General features: G+C 39.5%; 1 protein-coding gene across 3 annotated transcripts; it reads left to right on the forward strand.

Annotated features, from left to right (window-relative positions):
- Positions 1–77: 77 nt before the first annotated feature.
- WDHD1 (WD repeat and HMG-box DNA binding protein 1) lies at positions 78–26448 on the forward strand. 3 transcript variants are annotated; one of them, XM_014257455.2, is made up of 26 exons: positions 78–130; positions 885–977; positions 1960–2071; positions 4076–4227; positions 6185–6296; positions 6829–6879; positions 7968–8063; positions 9459–9551; positions 10475–10581; positions 11525–11660; positions 11817–12012; positions 12194–12384; positions 12988–13172; positions 14257–14498; positions 14974–15111; positions 16034–16190; positions 17931–18045; positions 19329–19460; positions 19587–19804; positions 21307–21437; positions 22087–22146; positions 22979–23022; positions 23157–23315; positions 23688–23827; positions 24847–24982; positions 25559–26448. In XM_014257455.2, exons 2-26 carry the CDS (start codon positions 901–903, stop codon positions 25757–25759), a joined length of 3381 nt encoding a protein of 1126 aa, XP_014112930.2. In that variant the 5' UTR covers positions 78–130; positions 885–900; the 3' UTR covers positions 25760–26448. The 3 variants fall into 3 exon arrangements, with proteins under 3 accessions (XP_014112930.2, XP_087913715.1, XP_087913714.1); XM_088057589.1 differs by having other exon boundaries at positions 115–130; positions 882–977; XM_088057588.1 differs by lacking the exon at positions 78–130 and adding an exon at positions 755–777.
- The last annotated feature ends 722 nt before the right edge of the window (positions 26449–27170 follow it).

Raw genomic sequence — 27170 nt, forward strand, 5'->3', positions numbered from 1 at the left:
CCGCCATCCCCGCTGCCGGGGCCGGCCCGCCCCGGCCCCGCCCCGGCGCTGACGGCTCGGGCCCAGCCCCGCTGAGGGCGGAGCGGCGGCGGCGGGCGCGGGAAGGCTCGAACGGGCGGCGGGGCCGGTGGTGAGCGGCGGGAGGGAGGCAGAGGGATGGCGGCTGCGGCCCCACCGAGACCCCGCGGGCCGTGCGGGACCTTTCCGGAGCGGGGGCAGCCGCGGGGGATGGGGGTCCCTGCCGAGGTCTGGCCTGGATGGACGGCCGAGAGAGAGGCCCCGGCGTTCCAGGCCCCTCCGGGCCTCGGGAACCCGGGCCTACATCCCCGCGATGTCCCCATCCCCACGCTCCCTATTCCCGTGTCCCCATCCCCACGGTGCTCACATCTCCCATCCCTGCTATATCCCCATCCCTGAAATGTCACCGTCTCTACAGTGTCCCCATCTTCTACCCACTGACCTCATCAGCATGTCCCTCATTCCCAAAATATCCAGTGTCCCCATCTCCTATCCCCACGTCTTTTTTCCCAATGCCCCCATCCCTGTGGCTCCCCCTAACCCCGTGTCTCCATCCCTGCGGTGTCACTATCCCTACAGTGTCCCCATCTCCAGTCCCCATAACCTCTTGAGTGTCCTCCTCTCCCATCTCCGTGCTCCTCTCCCAGCAATGTCCCCATTCCCATGTCCTCATCCTCACAGTGTCCTCGTCCTCATAATGTCCTTATCTCCCATCTCGTGTCCCCTTAGTGTCCCCATTCCCTGCAGGTGGTTGAATAGGTGGGTGTCCCAGCAGCTCTCACTTTGTCCCCATAATCTGATGCTCTTCCTGAGGTGTTTCCTTTTAACTGGTGTTATTTCTCCTCTTTTTTCCTCTCCCTAAGCAGACAGGTGGGAGCAGAGATGCCATCGACGCAGAAGCCCATGCGGTATGGCCACACCGAGGGACACACCGATGTCTTCTTCAATGACACCGGCAGGTAACAGCCCCATTCCTCAAGACCGAGGGAGGAACGGGCTTGTTCCTCTCTCAAGCTTCCCCAGGAGTTTGGTATTAGGAAAAATTTCATCACTAAAAGAGTGTCAGTCATTGTCACAAGCTGCCCAGGGCAGTGGTGGAGTCCCCATCCCTGGAGGGGTTTAAAAGCTTTATGGATGTGGCACTTGGGGACACGGATTGGTGGTGACCTCAGCAGTGCTGGGGGAATGGTTGGACTTGATGAACTTAGAGGGCTTTTTCAATCTTAATGATTCTGTAAGTTTCTATATCAGCCACTGCTGTGGGAGATACTGGGATGGATTTATGGCCTGGCATGGTTCAAGAAATCCTTGGTGTTTTGCCTGTGCTGAGAACTGGCTGTGTGACATATTTAGGTGCTCTGAGTTTAAAAGTGATTGATTTATAACTTAAATGTAAGCATATATATATCCCCATGTACATATATATATATATATATATATATATATATATATATATATATATAGTAACTCTTATATATATAGAAAAACTCTATGCACATTTTATGAGAGTGACTTCATTGATTTTAGCAGAAATCAGTGTAGTGTGGGAGTAAATACGTTTATGTATGCACTAAGAAATTAAAAATATAGTTGAAGGAATGCAATATTGGGATTGCTATTTTTTCATCTCTTCCTTGTGCTAGTTCTTGAATGTATAAATACAAACTATATATTTAGTATTACCTTTTTATAGACTAAAAGGTGAACTGAAAAAAGCCCAAGCCCTCTCAAAACAAACTCAAAGGATATATAACATAACCTTATATAGTGGTTGTGGTTAAAGTCCATATTATTTTATTCTTTTTTTAAGTTCATTTATCATTGCAAAGACTGTTCATAAGAGATTGTCTGGTAACAAACCCTTGAAACCACAAAAAGCCTCGTTTGGCATTACAACCAAGCACATTCCTGGATGTTGACAAATCCTGTGTCTTTCCACAGCTGCATTGTGACTTGTGGCAGTGATGGAGATGTTAGGATTTGGGAAAACCTGGATGACGATGATCCAAAGTCCATTAATGTGGGAGAAAAGGCCTTCTCATGTGCTCTGAAGGTAGGGTTGTTAACACAGCTCCTCACAGTTGTGCGTCTTCCTGCAGGTTGTGGGTTTGCCAGCTCAGGGATTGTTCTGTGGGTAACAATAAACAAGAATTACCTCTGACAACTCATTCTACCCCACACACAGTTGTAGAGGAATTATCACTTATACAAAACTTTTGTAATGGTTTTTTTCCCCTCTCTTCCTTCAGGTTCAGTTATATTAATTTCTGACTTTGATCTCCTTTCTGAGAAACAAACCCAGCAGATTAAGTTAATTATGCAGTGAACTTTTTTGGCTGTTTCAGTGTTTTCTCACCATGTGGGTTGCAAGAATTTTCCCAGCATAGGGTGTGATCATCAATTATTAGGAAGAAAGCCAGGAGGTTGTTTTATGTGGGCCTGTGTTAAAGTCCCAAGGACTCATAATCTGTATTAATCAAAACTTGCTTTTACAAAGTGAGTAATGGTGTGGTAACACGTTTTTTTTTAGTAATTGGTTGATGTTTCACTCCCAAAATTGTTGTTTGGCCTAAAGATGCCTCTGGCCCTGTGTCCTCAAAGTGAGAAGAGGATTTATATGATAGAAAATAATTATTTTTGCTATTCATGTTCATGTGTTTAGCTTGAGAATTGACATCATTTCCTTCATGTCCAATTTTTTTAATATTACATTAATCATAGTGGGTCTAAAATAATGTCTTTGTGGCACTTTTAGAAGAGAAGACTTCCAGAAGCCAACATCAGTTCCACAAATACTGTGTATTTAACCTATTTCTCTGATAAAGAGAAATTCTGAAATTGTTTTTCGATTACCAGTGGTTTTGTAGAGTAGTATGAAAGAGGAAATAAATGAGTATTAAAATATTCATATTGCATTATACGAGTTATCATTTGAGATCTTATTCAGAATTACTGCCTTAAATGAATCCTCTTTCTTATGTCCTTTTTAACATTACCTCTATGCATGTAGGTATCTATTCCTCAATGCCTGTAAAAAATCTATTTTCAAAATAGAAAAAAAAAAACCCAAACCTGTAAAATCTATTTTCATCATTGATTTTTAGAGTCTTTTGCTGTAGATTTCCATCACATCAGTTATTGTTTCACAAACCAAGTGAGGTGACTTGAAATGGGTTCTCTTAGCAAATCAGTTGCAGAGGCAGAAATTGCTAAAACTATTAAAGAATAGATGAGGAAAAAATCCTGGGAAAAACTGAAAAAGGTGCTCCTAGTTTTGAGGGATGTTTTATTTTTAAACAGTGGGAGACTTGAATGTCAGGAAATCCTTTTCCAAAAATTACACTTCATTAGGGAAATGCCACAAGGGACTGATCTGAGATGTTGACGTTGTAAATCTAATCTCTTATTTTTTTAGGTTATTCATTACTGACTGCTGCTTCCTTTGCCTTCAGGTTTTTTACTATAATTTTATACATCTTAACAAAAAACCTCATGAAAATACAGCCTCCCCCCAAAAAATACACATAATAAAAAAGAAAATAAGGCATTTCTTTATATTTATTTTAAAGATTTACTGCTGTGTGCAACTAAGGAATAGTATTGTCGCTCAAAGAGGTATTATTTTCCAAGTGTGTGATAACCATTTCTTTTGTTTTGCACTTTTTTTAATCTGGATTAATTTTTAGTAAACATCTGCCTTTTGTTTTCTGCAAAGAACTGAGCTATAGCTCATGAACTTCTCATCTTTCTCTGGTGGCATTTAATTGAGAATTCCAGTCCAAGGGTGCCCTCTCCTGATGCTGCAGCAGATGAATCTAAATAGCATGCAAGTTAGTTTGGTTAAAGAGATAAATTATTAAAGTTACTATGCTTGTCTGTATTTTTAGGTGGAAAAAAAATAGTTAAAGAGTATTTCCCTTACTGCTGTTGCTGTCAGACCTTTTTGGAATGAATAAAGTTAACCTGCCAGAATATTTGTGACATCAGAGTGGGATTTTTGTCTCTGTGGCATGAATGTGTTTTTGCTGACAGATTTTGTGACTGATTTTGTTGTCAGAATGGAAGGCTGATCACAGCAGTCTCCAACAACACTGTCCAGATCCACACGTTTCCCGAGGGAGCTCCTGATGGGATCCTCACTCGTTTCACCATGCACGTCAACCACGTCACCTTTAGTCCTGATGGCACCAAAGTTGCTGCTGGATCCAGGTAATGTGGGAACCATGAGGAAAACACTGCTGCCCTTCAGAATCTGGAAAATTCCTCACAGGCTGATTGTTTCCAGCGAGGTCATGAACCCCCAAACCTCCAAGGGCTGTAAAGGATTGGGAAATGCCTTCAGAGGAGTGGAGGGGAGGAAAGGAATGAAGAGGAGTTTAGGAAACAATGCTCTGGGAGATACTTGATCCACCAAGTAGTTTTATATAGAAGGCTGGTGTTGTGAAATAATTTCATTTCTTTAGGAGGCTTGAGTGTTTTCAGCTCTCAGTCTGAAGCACAAGTATTCACCCTTATGGATGTCTCCTCTCATTGAGGGTTTTGTCACTGGGAGCTGAGGATGATGTCCCAACTGCTCAGGATCATGGAGCTGCAGATGAATGTGCACATCTAAAAGTTAGATTTGTTCTGATTTGTGTGAGAGCTTTGAGTCATTCTCTGGCATAAGCATCACCGATCTGCCAAATTATAACAGATGACACTTTCAAGACTTGCCTGAGGGGAATTTAATATGTAGTTTAGTTCTTTTCTTAGGGCAGCACGTGTGCTTTGACAGAATATACTCTAGTCCTTTAACAGAGGAGGCAAAATAGCCAGCAGGCAATGGGTTTTTTTGTGGGTTTTTTTTATGTGTTTAAGGCTCAGGTGATTCTTAATTGGATTTGGTGACCTCTTTGGGCAGCCATAGCTAATTCAGGATGTCTGCTTGCCTCTCTTCTGGAATTTTGCTCCACAGGGGAGATGGCAGAGATCTGCTTCCTGACTTCTCTAAGTGTGAATTGAACCAGAAAAGCATTTTGGATGAACATGCTGGACTCTGGCAGCAGCTCCACCAAAACTGGCCAGTAACCAATGTAATCTCCAAATCTGACAGGGATCATGGCTTTGGGCCCTCTGCCAGTGCTTGTTTCTGAGAAAACAGCTCTGCCCCAGGATCTGACTTTGATTAGAGAGATTAGGCAGACAGCAAACTCTTTGCTGTTTTTAAAACTTTTATAACCCCCCAGTACTCCTGCAGCCTGGCTGGCGCTCCCACATTTTTACGAAAAAGAGCTCACAAGACTGTGAGCCACCCCTCAGTGAGGTCTTCTGTGTCATACTAAAGGAAAATGGTGAAAACATGAAGTGAAGGAGTGCAGCTGAGAAGAATTGCTTTTATTTGTCCCATATTTCTCCATTCTTACATGAAATCTTCAAACTTCAGTTGTATATAAATTTAACAACCAACTGGCTGCCAAAGCTGGCCTCAACTACGTGAAAAAGGTTAAAAGTAATGGTTAACCTTATAGAATTAGATCCTAAAATGAAATTTCTGAGGGTATTGCAATGAGGTTTGAGAGGGAGTGGTACTGAAAGTTTGTCACAGGAGCTCTTTGACTTAGCAGTTAGGATTGATATTTTGAGTTAAACTGCAGCAATGGCTGCAATTTCAGAAGAAGGAATGAAACTGGTAAAAATTCTCTTATTGTATCTGATACACTAAATATTCTTTAAAATCCTGTTGAAAAGGTCACACAAAACGAGCTAATTGCACCATCTTTTTTTTAAAAGCCACTTGGCCAAATAATTATAGTAATGAATATTGGTCCCATTCAGCAGATAGTTCTTGTTAAGTCATCAGCTCTCTGGTATTTGAACAAGGATTTTTATTAGATCATGTAGAATATTATATTGAAGGTATATATGATCTGTGTGTGCATAATATCTTCTTCAAAAAACAACCATATTTTATGAATTTTGACATGTACAAAAATAATTTTTTGATAAAAACAGTCTGGCATGATTCCTATTGTAGCAAGCCTCAGTTCTCATTTTCCATTACATCATATAGTGTTGAGAGATGTAGCTGCCCCAAAAGATATTTAATGCCCAATTTTTATTGCCATAAAAACATAGTTTGGTTTTGTTAATAGCAATGTTGACAATTTTATGTCATTGTGATCTGCAGTGACTTTATGATCAAAGTTGTGGAGGTGACCAATAGCAGCAAGCAGAAAACATTCCGAGGACACGATGCTCCTGTTTTAAGCCTGTCTTTTGACCCCAAGGATGCTTACCTGGTAAAAAAAAACCACTTTTCTTACTTGCTTTCTGCTTTGAATCTCATTTTCCCTGGGGAAAAAAAAAATAAACTGTAATTTTTACCAAAAAAAAACCAACAGTGGGTGGGCAGAGGAGACAACTTCATTTCATCTGACCTTCCTGGTGATGGGGTCTGTTGCCTCCCAGGAGGACTCAGTCTTTGCTTTACTAATCAGTTACTGTCTGTGTTCTTCTGGAATCTTAATTTAGAGGAGAAAAGGTGCCTCACTAAAAAATTTAATATTAATTTTGAGCTTCTTTTGCAAATAAATAGCTCACTTGAAGTATGAGGGTTTGAAATTACAAACTTGTTATTGGAGCTGAGTACAATTATCTAGATGACAGCATTGGAAAGTTTTAAATCTTAAAGTGGTTTAAATAGGGAGGCTTTCTTAGAACTGTCTGTGTATCCTGTGTCTGTGGCATTTGTTATAGGGATTTTTCCATTTTGTAGCATTAATTTTTCTACATCTTTAATTATTAATTTGTTTACTCCATTCTCTTCCCGAGGCCTCGGCGAGCTGTGACGGTTCTGTCAGAGTCTGGAACCTTGCAGATCAGGTAAAGGCTGCCCTTCCCACATGAAATCTTTCTGAAGAAATCCAGGATTTCACAGGCAGTAAGAGGAGCTGGACTGAAATAACCCTCCTGGAGTAGGATTTTCCTTTTGGGGATGAAATCTAGCTACACTTCACAGAATACTCCTATCTGCTTCTGGGAGAAATTCCAAAACCTGATTATGAAATGTTGCCTGGGTAGCTGTGTTTTGTTCTTCCTGTCTGTGAAATCCCCGATTCCTTCCGTTCATCTCTCCTAATTGGCCAACACTGTAAGTGCCAAGGACAAAATGAGGATAGCAACTGACATCAGACTCCTCATTTCAGAATTTCAGCTTTCAGGACTAAGGAATTTCGATTATAATAAACAATTTATTAACTGTAGTAAACACATTTAGCCTCTGAGCTAAATCTTAGAACTCTAAGGGATTTGAGAATTTCAGGTGAAGGCTTTAATAAGTCAGTTCTGCATATGAATATGGCATTAGTTTTGCTAAATGCCACTGACTGGAATAAGAATCCCTGTGGAATTATTCATGTAAGTACAGTTGAAAATATACCCCCCACACTTGTGGCTTGCTACTTTTTTAAGACACAAGCATAGTTGTGTGAAATCTCATGTTCCAGACTGACAGTGGGTGCCTTCTGGGGAAATTATACTGAGAATGTTCCAGGACTGGGGCAGCTTGATGCATCAATCTGTGCTGTGATTTGAGATTACAGCCATTCATTCTTTATACTGCTGGGACCATATTCAGGCTGCTGTGTGTCACCTTGCTGCAGCTGATGCGGGTTTGACAAATGCTTTTTGGCCACATTTCTCTATAACCTAAAAATAGATGGGCTCATTTCTTCTGTACTTGATTAAAAATACATGTTCTGTGATCTTATTTCTGTTACAAGTAGTTTTATTATCATTAAAATCGTTTCAGGGCTACATTGACAAAGTATTTTTAAGGCAGTATGTACTACTGTATTTTGATGAAAGAGATTATTTCAGTTCAGATAGATTTCCTTTTCCTTTAAGAATTTGTACTAAACAGCAGATTTTTGCTGAGCTAAAAAGCTTGTTTTTTAAAATTTTGTTTTCAGACATGCATGAAAAGCTGGCTGCTGCTGCAGAAATGTAATGATGTGATAGATGCTAAATCAATCTGCAGGCTTGCCTGGCAACCTGGCACTGGCAAGGTAAGTGACTGTTTTATCACATCTTAATCCTTCTTTTGCCTCTGAGTCCGATGGCAGAATTCATTCTGGGCAAGCCCAAATTGTCCTGGGAGTAAGGAAGATATTTGGGGTGAAATTCCCTTTTAGAAAACATAAAAAGCTAGAAATGGCTCCTTGTTTAAACTCCAGACTGAGTTTGGCAGGAGTCCAGCTGTCAGCCCTAACCAGCATTAAACAGTCTTGGTGTGCTGAATAGGAAGGAACATTGTACACGAGGGAAGTAATCAAATTGTTCACAACAGAGCATCAGATGAGTCCTGTCCTTGTCTGCTTTAAGTAAATTTTGCCCTAGTCAGTAAATGTTTCTTCAGTAAGTTGTTTCCTTTCTTTTTACCTGAAGATCAAAGTTGCACTGACCCAGGTGGGGGTCAGTGTCTTCTCTCAGGTCACAAACATCAGGACAAGAGGAAATGGCCTCAGTTTGCATCAGGGGAGGTTTGGATTGGATATTAGGGAAAATTCCCTCACCCAAAGGGTTGTCAGACCTGGCACAGCTCCCCAGGGAGTGTGGAGTCCCCATCCCTGGAGGGATTGAAAAGCTGTGTGGATTTGGCACTTTGGGACATGGCTTTGTGGTGCAGATGACGCTGTCTGGTTAATGGTTGGACTTGATGATCTTAGAGGTCTTTTCTTACCTAAGTGATTGCATGATTCTTCAAAATCCCTGGCTGCTATGACAGTGTTATGTATCAATTTTCCAAGGAAGAGTGAATGTCACCCTTAGTACAAATTGTTTCAATATCCAAGTTGTATAAAACCAAATAGTTTCAATTTTTAGCTAATTCTTCACACACACATGTATTCAAAATGTAAGCAGTTGTCTTGCTTCTCTTACAAAGCAAACTGTTAAGATCCTAACAAAAATAAATCCTAAAGAAATAACCAGCTGTTAACATTTATCTAGTTTTATGGAAGATGAAATGAGCTGGTTTGGGAATCAGGTATTCAAATCAGATTTATTGAGAAATTGTAACCTGATCAAAAGGAATTTGGTGAGGGAGGGTAAAGAATCACCTAAGCCTTGTGCTCAGGGCATTGAAAACTATGAGTGTGTATGTCATGTTTTGATAAATAAGAAATTATAACCTTATGGTGCAGTTTTCTGCCAGAAGGAAATGAAGATTACAGTAAAAACAGGCATGTTTTGCTCTGTTGCCTGTGGAAAGCATTAAAGAACCTTGTAATTTAAATTACTTCAGCTTCCTCTCTCAGTTGGCATGGCTGGGATGTTAGAGAGCTGTTAAATCCTGAGGCAGTCACATCTGTGAGGCTTCTGAATGGAGGAACTGTGCTGTTTGAGTGCTCTGTTTGACAGGTAACTTGTTCTAAATTGTGTAATATTTTTCCTTTGAGCAGCTGCTGGCAGTTCCTGTAGATAAAGCTGTTGAACTCTTCCGAAGAGAAACCTGGGATAGCCAATTCAATCTGTCAGATGCCTCCATCACACAGGTAGTTGCAGAAACCAGGGGTTTATTAAATACTCTGTATTTTAAATGTTATTCTGCTAGAAATTGTCTTCTGCACAGTACCTCTCCCTTCCCTGGTCCCCTTCTCTTGGTAATGATTGTTCACATTTTCTGTTTAATTTCTGATCCTGTTACTTCCTGTTGGAAAAGAGGGCAGAGATACTGAGTGGTGTCAAACACCTTCATGTGGCTCTGATTCCCCTCTTTCATTTATAGTAACCCACCAGGTCTCTAAAGTCTCCTGATGACTCACCCACTGCAGCTGAAGAACATCTGTTTGCACAAATTGCTCTAAATACAGAGCTTTTTAGAGAAAATGTCAGGAGTATTATTTCTGTACGGAGCAGAGATGTCAGTTGTTCACTTTATATTTTATTGAGACAAAATTTGACTGTGCCACCTTCTTTCTTTTGGCCTCACTATGTACTTAGGGATCTTTGGGTTCAAAAGACTCTCCTTCTGGAGTTATTAATATGCAGAACACACAGCCTTGGATTTTAATTTATGGGACTGTATTAAGTTCAAAATAAATAATGCTATGTTTAGTGCTGAGTTTACAAAATACACTCAGCTTCTTTCTGCATGTCTAGAATTGGGTTTTGTTTGGCCTCATGGCAAAAAAAATGTGTTTGTGTTTAATGACAAAAGATGCATATTCTGAAACAAAAATACAGGTGTGCTATCTTAAAGAGTGTTTTTTTAAAGCAACCATTTTTATAATAGTTTTCAAAGAAAAAGAGCGACTTAACCCCAGTCCATATACAAGAGGCTGAATATGGTCTGCTAAAGATGATTATCAATTTTTTAATTCCAGAGTATCTGTCTGTTTTAAGCTCCAGAATAGGAATGCTATGCATGCATTGGTCACTTTTTATGATTATTTGTTTTATTTTTTTTTTTCCTTAGCCCTTGAATGTTGTGGTCTGGTCTCCTTGTGGGCAGTTCCTGGCAGCTGGAAGTGTGGATGGGAATATAGTGGTGTGGAATGTGGAAACCCAGCAGTGCATAGAGAGGTATTCAGTGTTGTTCCACAAATCCCCAATGTCATCTCTTTTTCTCAAAATAGAATTTTATGGTCTTTTCTGTAAAACTTGTTTTTGTGCAAATGTAGAACTCTGCCTCTTGAAAAGCCCTGGTGAGATTTACACGGTTTTTTGGTTTAACCTGTCATGCACCTTAGGGAAGGGACTTGAATGTGGATTTTGTTCAAATCCCAGAATCTGTCTTTGTGTGTATCTGTTATTATTTTTGAAACTGATGTTTGATTAAAGGATAGCTTTGATGGAAACAAATTTTCACATCCCAGACCCCAGTAACATGTTTTCTAGAAACAGACAGTCAGCCATCCTCACCTGTAGGCCAAAAGGACAGACTGACAAATTGCAATTTGGTTAATTAAAGCTCTTAAAAACCCCTAAATATCCCCCCAATTAAAATCAAAGGTATTATTAAATGTGGTAGAGAGGAAGAGAATTATCTGAATATTTTGTGTAAGAAATGTAATTGTAACTGCAATCTCTATGTTAAGAATTATAGACAGATTATATAAATAATTTGTGGGTTGATTTTTGTAAGGATAAAAGGTGGAAAAGATAGAGGATTAGTTTATCAGTTTATTAAAGAGAAACAAATAATATTCTTTCTATAACTGGATGGTTCTGGAATAAATGAGTGCTGAGGAGTTCCTTTGTCCTCTAAGTGTGTATCAGGAAACTATTGTTTTAAGAATATGATTCTGATTGATTTTTAAACCTTAAATTATTTTCTTTGTAGAAAAGGAAGACTTGCTCTATTTTTATAGCAGCTGTTTACTCTGAAGATGACCTATTAATTATCTTACATGTAATATAACTTTTTTGTACTAATAAAAGTTACCACTTTTTGCAATAACGCTTGGAGGGGAAGATTGTGTCCTGAGTAGCTTACTAAAATCCATTATTTTCATATTCTTTTTAGGATGAAGCACGAGAAAAAATACTCAATTTGTGGGCTGGCATGGCACCCTAAATATAAACAAATTGCTTACACAGACACTGAAGGAAATCTGGGGCTGTTGGAGAATATTGGTGATGTAGAGAAGCCACATGACAAGGTGCTCAGTACCAATGACTTCTTGAATGAATATCATTATTTAGGTCATAAATTATATGGAACACTCTGTTCTTGCAAGTTCCCTGTTGTGTGTTAATTTATTTCTTGAGTTTCATGTCCAAAGGAAGTTTTGTGCTGATGGCTGATCTGGTTGTAGGTTGCCAGTGCAGTGGCCAAAGACTACAACGATCTGTTTGATGGAGATGATGATGATTATTTAAATGGGGATATGATTGAACCACCTTCTTCCCCAAAAACTGGAGAAAATGAGGATGATGCTGACGACCTTATGCAACCCCCAGGCCATACGAGACGGGCAGTAATTCATGATGATGATGATGATGACTCACTAGGTACACAATGAACTTATTTTCCAGAGCTCTTCTACTGGGATGATCTTTTAGCATCCTCTAGTCAGATATATTCTGCTTTGTTTTTCCAGAGAAATCTTGACTGTTTAATTTTTTTTAACTTATAATATGTTATAATACTGTGTGTAAGTTTTTGGTTTTGTTTTTTTTTTTTAACTTCTAGATATTGGGTTGATAAAAGCTAGTTCTGGCCTTCTTGGAAAGGAGGATGATGGTGATGATGAGACTGGTGGCTTTCCAGCTTTGCCACCATCATCTACACAACAGCCTTTCTATGATGGGCCAATGCCAACCCCCAGGCAAAAGCCCTTCCAGTCTGGCTCCACTCCTGTGCATCTCATGCATCGGTTCATGGTAAATCTGTGTGGTGATTTAGATGCTTCTTTTATATTTAATATTGTCCATTTTGTGTCATGTTTTAATCTAATACAATATTTTTTAAAAAAAATTTTAATACTTTACAGTGTGAAACTAAATAATGGAAAACAGTTTTGTTTTCATGCGAGGACTCCATAATGCTTTGATTTACATTTCAGTTGCTTTAGAAAGAAATACTTTGCTTTAAGACAAAATCAAGCTGTGCAGTTTGTACCCATGCTACTCAATTCTAGCAAATCCATTTAAAAATTCCTTTTAAGTCAGAACTGTGGATATTTTTGTGCTGTTAAGACTTCTATGTTAATCATTCACTCTTTCTATCTGCAAGTTTTTTACACTTATTTTGGTAAGGAGAATGATGGCTGAGCAATGAGACTGAAACTATTTTCTGCCTAATTCAGCTGTTTTAGGAACCACAAGTCCTAATTACACAGCTCTTCAATCTTTTTCCAGCCTTCCACCCAGTCTGCTTTCAGATAAAATAATTACAGCAGGCTGGTTTAGGGCAGTCTATCTGATGGGTTTAGGGCATTTGATTTGATATGGTTTTTTGGGGGTGTGTGTGGTTCCTTTTGCCAGGTGTGGAACTCGGTTGGAATCATTCGCTGCTACAACGACGAGCAGGACAACGCCATAGACATCGAATTCCACGACACCTCTGTGCATCATGCCACACACCTCCCCAACTCCCTGAGCCACACCATGGCTGACCTCTCCACTGAAGCCATTCTGCTGGCCTGTGAGAGTACAGAGGAACTTGCAAGGTATGGCCTTGCTCTGCAAAACCCATAATAGGGAGCTGCTATCAACTTGTTTCTAATATTTCGGCTTTTATTATCAGCTTCCATCAATTTTGAGCTTTTTGGCTTTTGATCGTGCTTTTTATTTATGGGACCACTTTCAAGGAGGATTTTAGATTCCACCTACTTGAAGACTTCAAGAGTACTGAAAAATGTAATTTGTTTCTTGAGAATTTCTTTTAAATTGCTTTTTCAAATGTATATGTACTGGAAACTTCACACACTTTGCAGGCTCAAAGGGAATTGTAAACATGAACAATAGTTTTTCAGTCTGCTCAGATTAAAGATCAATCATAAGGGTTCAGCTATTTCTTTTCACACTGTTGCTAAGGAGGTGTTTGATGATACCCATAATAATTTCAAGTGTAAAGAACACAAGTTTATGAAAACCACAGAAAGATTTAAGCAGCTGGGCCAGCTAAACTCTGTTCTTGCATTTAAGAATAATTTCAACAGTATTTTATTGTTGGTTTCTGTGGAAATATCTTGAAGAAAAAGCATTCTTCTTATTTTCACACATACAGCCTTGTGGTAAGTTGAAAAGCACCCTTTAAAAGTATTATTTGCTATATTTTGATTGTCTGATTTTGAAAGTGTCAGTGTTTTTCTCAATGGAAATGGGTAACCTCTCAAAAAGCACTATGTCTGTGGATTGGTCATAGGCAGTTTTCAATTATTAAGAACTGAAGTTTCTAATCTTTTTCTCCCTTTGAAAGAGAGCATAACATGACTGACTTCTAATGAGGGCTGATATTCAGGGTGCCAAGGAGGATATTTACCTGCTTCCATCTAAAAAATCTCCCCTCAGACCTTTCAACTGTCTGTGCTTCAGGCTTTAGAGGCTTCAGATCTACAGTGCTGGAGGTCAAGCTGGCTCTTCAGTTTTTGAATAATAAGAGCAACACCTTTGCAAATGACCACTTGAAATTTGCAGTACCATCTGTAGTTCCATCAAGATCTCTGATAAAAATTTAATATACCAGTGTATTTTCAGATATTGTATTTACTTCATGTTGAGATGTTTGTTGGTTCTTTGTCTCTGCCTTAGCAAGCTCCACTGTATCCATTTTGGCTCCTGGGATGCCAACAAGGAGTGGACTGTGGATATGCCAAAGGATGAGGAGATTGAGGCCATCTGTCTGGGTCAGGGCTGGGCTGCCTGTGCCACCACTGCCCTGCTGGTCCGTGTGTTCACAGTTGGAGGAGTTCAAAAAGAGATTTTTAGTCTCCCAGGCCCAGTGGTGTCCATGGCAGGACATGGAGAGCAGCTGATGGTTGTTTATCACAGAGGTAGTTTTCTCCTTTTGTCCTTTTTTGAACTGGGGTTGTTTTCAGTCCTTACTTCTCACTGGCTTCTCACACTGGTTAATTTGTTTGTAATCACCAGAGAGTGTTTTCTGCTTCTTCATGATGTTTCTCCTTTTCTGGGTGATGCTTTTACAAACGCATCCATCACAACCCATGGATCTGTGACTTCTGACAGCAGAGCCTGTGTTTGATATTGGGATGCTGAGATTAAACTGTGGGGAAGGGGAGAATTTTGAAACAGTGAAATTAATATATTAAATTTGGGGTTCAGATGTGCCAGAAGGAATTACAACAGGAAATTAAGGAAGTTGTTGTGCACATCTCCTGTGTCCAAAATATCAAATAGTCTGACAGTGGTATCCATGGCTAACGCTGCATTAGAATTAATTTCTGATTCAAAACTAATTTAGCCAATTCTTCTATTTTTTAACACAGTCATTGAATAACTTCTCCCTAGGTACTGGGTTTGATGGGGACCAGTGCCTTGGGGTACAGCTGATGGAGCTAGGAATGAAGAAAAGGCAAATTTTGCATGGAGACCCTCTTTCTCTTACAAGGAAATCCTATTTGGTGTGGGTTGGATTCTCTGCTGAAGGTATGAAACACCTGCATGAGAAGTGTTGAGAAATTCTGATACTGCTGGGAGGATTACAGGAAAACTGGAGAGGGACTTAGGACAAGAGGAAATCCTTCCCTGCCAGAGGGCAGGGATAGATGGGATATTGGGAAGAAATTCTTCCCTGTGAGGGTGGGGAGCTCTGGCACAGGGTGCCCAGAAAAGCTGTGGCTGCCCCTGGATCCCTGGAAGTGTTCAAGGCCAGGTTGGATGGGGCTTGGATCACCCTGGGATAGTGAAGGGTACCTGCCATGGTAGGGGGTGGAACAAGATGATTTTTAACATCCATTCCAACCCAAACCATCCTGTTATTCTATGAATAAATTTGGCTAATTAATGCCCTCTCAATATTGTTGGTCTTAGGACTTGAACTTTTTCTTCCAACCTCCTCAACAATAAACAAAATTCTATTTCTCTATTCTTTCAATATATTTGTCAGAAATCTTTAATATTTTCCCATTCAAATGTTATCAGAACTTGTTCTCCTGACTGGTTTTCCTGCTCAGCCAAAAGAAATAAACTGTGTTAATACACCATAAAAGCACCCCAACCCCCTAAAATTGGTAGCTTGGGAGGACCTTTTATAATAAACATTAAAAAAGTAATTGTATAATAGCTGATTTCCTTTGGGAATCTGTCCAAGCAGTATAAATTCGATTTCTCCATAAAATATTTTAATTTTGAACTTATCAGTTGACCAGCAGTGATGTTGGCTGACAGAAGGTGGCGCATCTTTCCAAGGAAACTGCCTTTTCCAAACTCATTTGTGCTGTGTTTGGGGGAGAAGATGTCTTATCTGAAACGTGTAAACCATCATTTCCCAGCTGTATCCACCACTCCCATCGTGCTGGGTTGTAATTTGCTGCCTTTGAGAGGAAATGCTCTGGTTTATAACAAACAGGTACCCCTTGTTACGTGGATTCCGAGGGAATCGTGCAGATGCTGAACCGAGGACTTGGCAACACTTGGATTCCAGTGTGCAACACCAGAGAGCATTGCAAAGGGAAATATGATCATTATTGGGTCGTTGGCATCCATGAAAATCCCCAGCAGCTCAGGTCAGATAATTCACAAGGAAATGCTTTGTTTGTCTTGGCTTTCAATCCTAGAGAATCTCTTTTCAATCCCTTTTTACAGAGAGAAACTGCAAACTTCAGCTGGTGCTGAAACAGGTGCCTGCTACATTTGCACAGCAAATGGTAACTCCCCAAATAGAACTCTGCATGGAGGATTCATTATTAAACTTGTTTTGAGTAACTCATTAGAGTTTTATAATTTGTAACGGATTAATTGGCTCAGAGATGTGTGTGCACTTTATTGACACATTCATAAAACTGCGATTTTCTAGAGAAACTTTCTAAAGTTATGGTGACTGTTAGAAATCTACTCCTGCTTTTGATGGTTTTGGTTGTTTTTTCTTTTTTTCACAAGTTTTTGGGGGTTCTTGGTATCTTCCAACCCCCCCGTTTTCCCCTTTTTTGACTTTGAAAAGAATCCAATCCTGTAACTCATCTGCATCATCAGACGTAGATAAATCAGAGCTGTCTGATTTATATTATATTAATACTTAAACTGTGGCCTTGAAGAACCATTCTGGATGCAAAATTGCTCAAATGTTTAGCTGAAAGCTAACAATTTCTTTATAAAATGTTACACTGCTGTGTCTAAATAACTGTTTCTCTTTAGTGTGACCTGCATGCTGGACATTTTGTTGCTAAGCTTTATTTGTAGCCTTTTTTATTCAGTGATGTGTGTCCTTTTCCTACCAGGGCAGAAACTATTAGCTCACATATTTTAACAAAATTTAGACTCTCTTACGTTACTAATTATGGACAATTGTAGAGTTTGATGAGAGACTGCATTTTATTTAAACTTATGTGGCGTTCTTTATAATACTCTGCTTTTTTGGACTAAGGGAAGTAATTTGATACCTCTGCTTAAAAGTCACTTCCCTGCCTGTTTCTCCCTCTAAACCATTATGTTGGCCTCTAGAAAATTCACCAAAAATGTGCAGGTCACATCACATGGATAAAAATGGTTAACTGTGAGTCTCTCATCCTGAGTTTTTCCTTCTACTCCAAGAAAGAGAGTGCTGCTCTCTGAATTGCAAAGAACATTTTACTCAAAGCCAGCAGCATAATGAAGCTAAGGAGGGGGGAGGGTTGTTGTAGAAACACCACATGCCTTAATTAAGAGATAGCCAGAACACTGATGCTTCCTGTTCTTTTTTTTTCCAAGTCTCTGAAACAGCAGCTTAGAAACCCAGATGTTTTTGTCAATGCTGCATTGGTGCTGCAGGAAGCACAGCTCTTCCCCAGTCAATGGTTTGCTTAAGTGATTGTTCCCAGAAATTACTCCTTTCAATATAATGAAACAATAAGTCTGTGCCTTCAGTTATTCAGTGGTTTCTGAGTTTAATATGTTGCATTTACTCTTTGTAACAGCTGTTAAATCAAACATTATGTGAGATCAAGATCAGAGTGTGTTATGTGCCACATTTGGATTTTAAAGTGTGAACAAGAGCAATGTGTGCCTTGTTGGTTTTGAAATCTTTTTTTGCTTGCCATGTAAAGATAACCTTTTATGCACATTAAATACAGCAGTCTTAAATGCTAATTGTAAAATACTAATAATACTAATAATAATACTAAATACTAATATATTGCTGCATTCAAGCCAGTCATTTAATTGCCACTTTCCCAAGGACAAATCCTCTTAAATTATCTTGCTGCTTAGGAGACCTGGTTCAGATGTGGAACATCTGGTGAGTGTGGGTGTGTTTTGTTTCCTGTGCACAGGTGTATTCCTTGTAAAGGAGCCCGGTTCCCTCCCACCCTGCCACGACCTGCTGTAGTAATCCTGCCTTTTAAACTTCCTTATTGCCAAGTTGAAACAGAGAAGGGGCAGATGGAGGTATGGGATGGTGTGGGGTCCACAGCTGGGAGGCTCAGGTGTCCCTGGAGTGGGGATTATCTAAGACCCCTATTAATCACCTCTGCTGTGAAAGAGGACAGTGCAAACCCTGAGTAAAACACGTGGCCAAGTGGATTATTTGGGTTCAGTGTATTGTGGGGCTTTTCTGATTTGGTTCACAACTGTTTCCAAGTGAACACAAAATAAAACAGGCAGAGCTGGTGCAAAGCTGTATTTACACACGATCTGTTTTTGACCAGTGAAGTATTTCTCACTCTTATTTCTTTAGTGGGTTGTGATAACAGATTTGGGGATCCCAGGCAAGATGCTCTTGAAAATGTCTGGGTTTTACTATTTTAGGCATAACAAAATTTTTAAAAGATGTACTAAGTATCCAGATTCATAATCACTGAAAACACAGGTCTTCTGGCTTGGATAATTTAGAGGCTGGTTGAAGCAAGATGTGCCTGTGGACAACGTCTAGAAAAATAATTATTTATTCTTCAGTTTTAAATATTTCAGACTTGTGATGCTCAGCTGTAATACACAAAAGAGAAATGAACATGAAATTCTAACCTCAGCCTTTGAACAGTTAAATGCTATTTGAAATTTATCCTCTTTGATAGAAGTGTAGATAAAAAGTTTCAATAGTAAACACACTGTCATTTTTAATGAATTCTCCCTCATTTGGTTAAGTGTTTTGTTCTTTATCTGATAAAGTATGTTTGCCATTCCTCCCTCTACCCAAAATAATGGGATGAGAATGCCAAGAACTGTTAATTTGGCTTGAGGTAATATGTGTAGGTAAAGAAAAGTTATTCTAATATATCTGATGAAAACATACTGGTTTTGAATAACTTTATAATTATTTTGAACAAGGCTAGCCTTATAGTTTATGTGTCTCTCAGGTAAACTCATAAGTTTCTGGAATACTTCCAGTTTGCTGTGGGATAGTAGATAAAAGAACTTATTCTAGAATTGTCTATCTTGATAGTATATTGATGAACATGTAGGTTTCATCCTGCTGCAAGCCTGTAAAATGAATGGAATTCAACATATATGGCAACTGTTTGGATCAGTTTGTATAAGTGTGGTTGTTATCCATCTTTTCCTTCGTAAGTATTGACTTGAAAGAGAATTGTCTACCCCCCACCCTCATTATCAGAGGAAGGGGAAATTTAAGAATAAGTGGATAAAATACATTGTAAATTATTAGGCATTGTGTTATAGACTGTTTTTTCCTCTCTGAATTCCAACACTCATCCTTCTCCCTTTTTTTTCAGGAACAGTACTGGCGTTCTGTTGTATTTCACAGCCACGTGGATTACTTGTCAAAAAATGGCTATGAATTTGATGAAAATGCTAAAAATCAGGCAGTGAAAGAACAGCAGGAACTTCTTATGAAGCTGTTTGCTGTAAGTACAAATACATGATAGAAAAAAATCCCTAAGATTTATCCCTGAGACTGGAGGTGCCAAGGGCCAGGCTTGATGGAGCTGTGGAATTGAGGTGTGTGACTCCCCAGGCTTCTTCTCTTGCAGCTTTCCTGTAAGCTGGAGCGTGAGTTCCGCTGCGTGGAACTCGCTGACCTCATGACCCACAATGTGGTGAATTTGGCCATCAAATACGCCTCCCGCTCCCGCAGGCTGAACTTAGCCCAGCGCCTCAGCGAGGTGGCTGTGGAAAAAGCCTCAGAGCTGGCAGCAGCACAGGAAGATGAGGAGGAGGAAGAGGATTTCCGACAGCACTCGAACGCTGGGTAACGTGGATTTCAGTGGCTGAAAAGCTGGGTTGGTTTTTACTGCTCTGTTGATGTTTTGATGCACTTCTCTGGCCCACAGTTTGCAGGGTATTGGTGGGTGAAGTGACACTTGGAGTTGCTGTGCCTGTAAATGATACCTGTGAAATGGCACATCCTTGTTGGTGTCTTGTGAGGACTCCTCAGTCCCAGGATACCAGCACAGAGGGAAACATCTCCACTCCTCATTTCCTGTGTGCCTGTGTCCAGCAGCCTCAGAGCCAAAGCAGGCTCAATACTAAGTTACTCTGACTGGAATTTTCTCTTCCCACCTTTCCCTACCTTTGGTTATTTGGCTCCCACCTATTTTTTTTAGCTCTTTGTCTCTCAATCTTGATTCATTTCACACCTATCTTAAAATCCTATCTTTCCCCACTCATCCCTTTTTTTTTAATATCCCATCTCAGTTTATTTTATTTAGTCTTGTTCCCTCCTAACTAATCCCAGCTCTTCAAAACTATGGGACATACTACAGGTTGGCTTTGCATTCTTTTTCTCTTTGGGCTATAAGTCTTTCCTACCTGCATCTGCTTTGTATAACACAATGAGGAAAAAGGTGTGTGTGTGTGTCTTGGTGTTTTTTTTTTAATTGTTACAGGATTGTTTTTTAACATATTTAAATTATTATTATTATTATTAACAATAATAATGACAACAACAATAACAATAATAATAAATATTTATATTCATTTATGTCATATTGTTGGAAGCAATGTCTTCCTATAGCAATTTTATGTATGAAGTTTGGGACTTATTTAAGCAAAAGGAAGTGATAAGTCCCTGAACTTATCTGCAGCCTTTTCTTTCTTCTTCTGTGTTAAATTGCACAGTCAAAACTCATTTCTAAATAACTCTGGCTTGTTCTTCTGGATCGTGTGTGGAAGCTGTAATCCCATGTCTGCAACTTCAACCACTCTGAGGGTTAAAATCCATCACAAACACCATGTTGTTGTTAGTGCCAGAGTAATCTAATACTGACTGTTTTGGTTGAAAGAAATGGGCCTTTTGTTTATATATGTTACACAGATTTTGGTAATTGGCAAATTTTAGGAGGAAAATGCAAGAATTGTGCATCCTACTATACTGGGAATTTGGAGAATAATCAGATTAAATTTTAAAACCTGGTGCCTTCAGTATGAAATTATATATCCATTTTACCACCTGTGTCTATATTCATGGATGCAGAAAAGTAATCTGATGATACTTTAGGTATATATGTTTACATGGAGATTACAGAAGGTCTTTAATATTTGCATTTATATTTGTTGCAAAGTGTTCTGGCAATAAAGTTATGGAGTGGTTAATGAATCTTTAATCATCACAGTTTAATCAAGGTATAATGCACATATGCCAAATGTTATTGTTCTTATTGCCTAAATTAGGTAAGTGAGCTTGGTATCTGTTGTTTGTTTTCCTTCTGAATTTAGTGACCACTTCCTTTCTGCTGAATTCCTTCCTTTTAGTTACAGCAGCTCTGCCACGAAGTGGGGTCAGCTGCCAGGCAGGAATGTGCAGCAGGACCAAGAAGTGGAAGATGCTGAAGAAATTGATGCCTGTGAGGAAGCAGAAGAAACCCCAGAAGTGCATAAAGAGAGTAAGAAAAAATATATTCTCTGAACAGACTGGGAGTTATCCAGACAACTTTTGCAGACTTAATAAGGAATTAAGTGGCTCCATATTCCAGCCTATGCCTGCAGTTACTGCAGAGAAACAAGTTTACTGTGCTGTGTCACAGCTGTGTGTGCACTGTGCTCAGTATCCATTAGAGGGGCCCTGGGGGATTTTTTCCTGTTGCCTGATTTTATTCCTGAAGGACTGGCTCACCTTCTAATCAGTTGCTTTGGTTTCAGCTCCAATCTTGCAGGAGTTGGATTGATTGAGTAGTTTGCTGGGTACACTTTAAGGAATAAGCTTAAGGTTTAAGAAATAAATTTACAACTCTAAATCTAGGTAGAGGTGACAGATGGTTTTGGAAAAGTGTTTGTACTGTCTGAAAATGAAAAGTCATGCTTTAAAATATAGATAATTTTACTGTAATCATGGACTCACAGAATGGTTTGGGTTGGAAGGGACCTTAAAGATTATCCAGTTGCAGCCCTGCTGCCAAGACCAGGGACACCTTCCACTAGATCAGGTTGCTCAAGCCCCATCCTTCCTTACTTGTCTGTTTGGCTTGATTATTTTAAGGAATTTATGTTACAATATTTTATTGCATTTAAATATGTACTCCTTTCTTTCTTCAGGAGAGCCAAATAGTTTATCCAAAAGTGTCACTTCAGCAGAGGTGACTACTCCAAAGCCTGGTGAGTAAATCATTAATTCCAGGACAAAAGGATGACACCTTTGTCATTCTTCACAATATCTGCTCCTGTTTTTTATCCTTTGTTCTCCCATTACTAATTAAATTTAGTGCATAGCAGTGTTGTCAAATGGTAAATTCACAGAACTACCAAACCCACAGAATCATGGGCTGGTTTGGCTTGGAAGGAACCTTAAAGCTCATCTCATTCCAACCCCCTGCCATGGGCAGGGACACCTTCCACTATCCCAGATTGCTCCAAGCCCTGTCCAAGCTGGCCTGGTCACACTCATTGTTCTCATGTTTTTAAGAGGTTCCCTATTCCTGTCTTCACCACCTAATGATGTTCCTTAACACTATTCTGATGGCCTTAGCTGTGCCAAATGCTGAATCAGTGCCTGCCTGGCTATTCCATGAAGGCATTCTTTGGGACAAGGGAGAAATGAGAACAGTGGTCAATGGATTTGTGTCACTAATCACAGGAACATTTATTACTTGCAAGGCAGAGTGAGAAATCCTGAGGTAGAACTGTGAGTGTGGGCAGGCAGGGGCAGAATGTGACCTCCAGCAACCTGCCAACCCTTGGGCAAGAATAATAGGAGTGGAAACGGATTTGGGAGTGGAGGAAATACTGGGTCTTCCTCTGGGTTTGTATTTTAAGCTGTTGGTCCTGTGTGGCATTTCTGATAACTAAGAATAGCTGAGCACGTACAGCATAACCTTCACAGGGTTATTAAAGTCTCTCTCTACTCATCTAAAATGTGCACATTGTCTCAAAGATTTGGATATATGTGTGAGTGCAGACATTTTTACATTCTTTTTTCTCTTTGAAATAGCTCTGGTTGCATCCAGCAGCCGAGGACGAGTGAATCCATTTAAGGTAAGAATTTTGCAGCTGGGTCGATTTAGATGCTCTGCGAATCCAGATTCTGTCTGGAGTTTCCAATATAACAGATACTTTGGAGAGCAACATGACAGAAAATAAATAAAACACCTTTTTATTTGTTTTGCTAGGTGTCACCCAGCAAAAAGGACCCAGTGGCCCCCTCAGTAAATATTTTAGACAATATGACCAAATACTCAAAGAAAACATCTTCATCTGGCAGTCGAGCTGCAAACAAGCAGAACCCTCCAGTTATAAAGCCTCTGACTCCCAAACCTAAGACCAAGCAGGTAATGTTTGCAGTCTTTCTTGCATCATTTCAGTGAAGAACGAACGAAAAAATGGAATTTTACCAGCTTTTATCCAAGTATGAAACCCTGTGAGTGAAGCAGCAGGATTCATTTAAGCATAGTGCAAAAACTATGATGGCACATAAAACAGCAGAAAAAAAAGATCAGTTTACTTTCTGTACTGGGCCTTGTGCTTTTATTTTAAATCATGTAAACATCTGCTGTTCTGAAATTGGAAGGACTAGATACTCTGTTAATGCAAGTGATTATTTTATCTTTAGGAAAGCCTTGGGGTTTGTTAGGCTACATGGTACATGTTGTCTGAGAGTGAGGTGTTTTTACTTTTTTCTTTCTTATTCTTGATTTCTGTAGGTTTTAGCAGCCTCCTTCTTCCAGGCTCGCACAGCTGCATCTAATTCTGGTGAAAAAATAGTGGAACAAAGAGAACAAAAAGCAGGAAACGAGTCCCAAGAAGCCAAAGTCACTGCACAGGAAAACACTGAAAACAGAAGGTGAGAGATACTTGCATCTCAGTGCCATATTCCAATTTTGATAGAAATGCAAGTTCAAAATCTGTTCTATTTCTGAAGATGTTGGACTGGCCAAAGAAATATAACATAAATATTAAAGTTTAGCCCACAAGTTGTCACATTCATGAATCCACTTGAAAAATGTGGGAGGGAATAATAAATGAGCTCAAACTATAATAAATAATATAATAAATGAGTTCAAACTATAATTTTGGGGCTCTAAGCAACAATTTTTGCCTTGATACTCCTTGTAATGACCTTTGATAAATGAAACCATGCTGCTGTGTCAGTTCCAAGTATAGGAAATACTGAAGTTTCAACAGCTCTAGAAAATGTCCAAGTCTCAAAGCTAAGGGTCTTATGTGAAAGAGTAAATGCTTTTATTTTGGTGGCTTTTTAAAAGAGAAGGTCAATAAAAACCTGAATTGCCTGAGGAGCTCATCTTTTCCTAGCTCAGGCTCTAATCTGTCTTGTTCCTGGGAGGCAGATGTGTTTCCTAACAATTGCAATCCTCATGAAATCTGCATAATTACGACCATGTTTCATTTAGGCTTCATTTGGCTGAGGAAGATGAAGGTAGTTATTACTCATTTGGACTGGCATTCTTTTTGTTAACCTTTACAGGTGATGTTCCACAACAAGTGGCAAGGAGAGATGTGAGAAGGATGAGCTGAGCTGTGCTAATGAATGTGCTCTATTTTTAGCTTGATGGGGGAAAGGAAGAGAGACATTATGCTTTGTCATTCTAAAACTGGAATGTTAATCTCCATATATATATATATATACATATATATATATATCACAGTTTTTAGTAAAAATGCTTGACTTAGTCTTGTCAGCATGTTCTCTGAGCACCCTGCAGTGGGACAGAGGAGGCTGCTGCCCTGAGAGGTCTTCTGAGAAAAAACCCAGTTAGGTGCTGCTCAGAAATGTTGCTGTGGGAGGATGTGGTTTTCCTATAATCTTCTTAACCAGACAATTTTTTTGTGTGCTTGCTTTAGACCAAAGACAGGTTTCCAGATGTGGCTAGAAGAGAACAGAGCAAACATTTTGACAGATAATCCTGATCTGAATGAAGCAGAAGTAATAAAAGAAGGCATGAGTCGATTTAGAATGCTGACATCAGAGGAAAGGATGGTAAGAAAACATTCTCTAATTCTGTGGGTTTTATAATTTCTTTCCCTCCAGTGAATCCCTTGGTTATTTTCAGTTAGGAATTTTTTCTTGAAAATCCACTCTTGTCCATCTTTGTGGATTTCAGTTTTGAATTGTGCCATGATCTATGACATATAATTTATGAAAATATAAACTGAATTATAAGCAATATCAGAAAGCAGCTTTTCCAATGTGAGGCTTGTGAGAGGAATGTAATCAATGAACAAATAACAAAAGGAACGACTTTAAAGTCACATAGCCAGGTTCAATTTACTGGGGATTAAATTTGTTCTAATTTAACTTGTTGGGCCTTTTGGGTTTCTCATTTCTCCAGAAAGACAATTAAGAGCTTCAATTTCATATACAGTTTCAAAAGAAGTCCAGTTTTGAAGGAGAATGTTGTTAGAAGAAAGGAAAGTGAGGAAATAGTTCCTTACTTAATCCCTGATAAGTCTTCATAGGAATTAGTTCAGTACCTTAAAATCAGAGTAATAATGTGTATAAAACAAAGTAGTGAGTTTTGTGGCCTAATTTGTAGTTTTCTGTTCTCCTTCAAAGGTGTGGACTGAGAAAGCAAGAGGAGGAAGCGTCGGTGACTTGGCAGAAGACAAAAAGCGAAAGCGTCCCACAGCTGAGGAAGATGAAGTGAAAAAGAGCCAGGAGCAGAAATCCGAGGACACAAATGTATCCAAAAAATCCAAGCCTTTAGATCCATCCACAAACAACAGATTGTCATCTTTTGCCTTCAAGCAGAGCTAGATGAAGTGATACCTTCTCAGTGTCTGTGTTCTGAAAGCATTCGTGGAAGAAATTCCTCTGTGTTGAGGAATTGGCTGCTGTGCTTGAGGAGCACTGGCAAAAAGAGTGCCTGGCTCCAAATAGTCTGTTAGAAAGTGTTTTATTATGAATTTCTGAAAGGAATGCTGAGTTCCCTCTCACAGTCTTTTACAAGTTCCTGCTCATGGGTCTGTTCCCTGGCAGCACAGCCCTGAGCAGCACTGTGTAGCTGTGGTACACCCTGTGTGCCTTGATGCCAGTGATATTGGGTGCTGAATGCAGCTTAATCCTTCTGGGGAGGGTAAACTACATCCAAAATCTGCCCTGTGGTTTTAGAGAGGCAAAACAATGGCTTCCCTACCCATCCCTACTGCCTTGAGAGTAAGACACTCAAGGGAATGGGTGTGAGGGCGAGAAACACCAGCAACTTGATAAGCTGCATTTTCAACACCTGTGGCAGTGGCAGAGCCTGATATGGGCAGGGATAGAAAACCAGAATAGAAGCTGAGTTAGGAAGGTCAGGTGTGCAAAGCCAAGCCATTCCAGACTGTGCAAAGGTGCTTTCCCAATCCCTGCCTCAGCAGGATCCAGAAACTGCTCAGAACTTGTAATGTTTCTAATGTTTGTTTCTGTAATATTTGTTTCTTTAAATAAAATATGGCTTTTTCTTTGTTTAAGGTGATAGAATCTTCTTTGGAGTTGTAATTGAAGTAAACAGATTTCTACCTACCAGCCCTAAGACAGTCAGTTGGTTTTACCCTGCTCTGGAGACAGAGCACTATGTCTAATAAATGTATTTGAAGCAAACTCAATTTTTGAAAAGTTTTCAAAGATCAGTTAAAATAACTTTTTAGCATAACAGCTGAGACTGAAGAGTTCTCAAATGATCTCTTTTTTTTTTTTTTTCCTGTTTGCACAGCCTTTCATTGTTTTCTTTTTTCATTCTTCTTCATACTGGCACAGGGCTCCCAGAGAAGCTGTGGCTGCCCCTGGATCCCTGGAAGTGTCCAAGGCCAGGTTGGATGGGGCATGGAGCAACTTGGGATAGGGGAAGTTGTCCCTTCCATGGCAGGGGGTGGAACTGAATGTTCTTTAAGGTCTCTTCCCACCCACACCACTGTGATTATTACTGAAAATACATCACTTGGACTTGATGATCTTGAAGATCTTTTACAACCTCAACGATTCTTTGGTTCTATAAAAGGCAGATGACTTTCCATTCAAAACACACTTTAAACCTTGAAATTTGTAGATTGAAAATTGAGATTTCACTAAAAACCATTCAGTTTTAACATAAGAAATGTTTTATTAGACTATTTTAGCAATGGCTGTAGGTCATTTTGGTGAAAACAAAAAAAAAAAAGAGGGTGGTGATGTCAACAAGGGATGGAAA

Source organism: Pseudopodoces humilis, chromosome 7, assembly GCF_049639895.1.
Source record: "Pseudopodoces humilis isolate 2021_Gansu_Grassland_sample_001 chromosome 7, ASM4963989v1, whole genome shotgun sequence".
Classification (NCBI taxonomy): Eukaryota; Metazoa; Chordata; class Aves; order Passeriformes; family Paridae; genus Pseudopodoces; species Pseudopodoces humilis.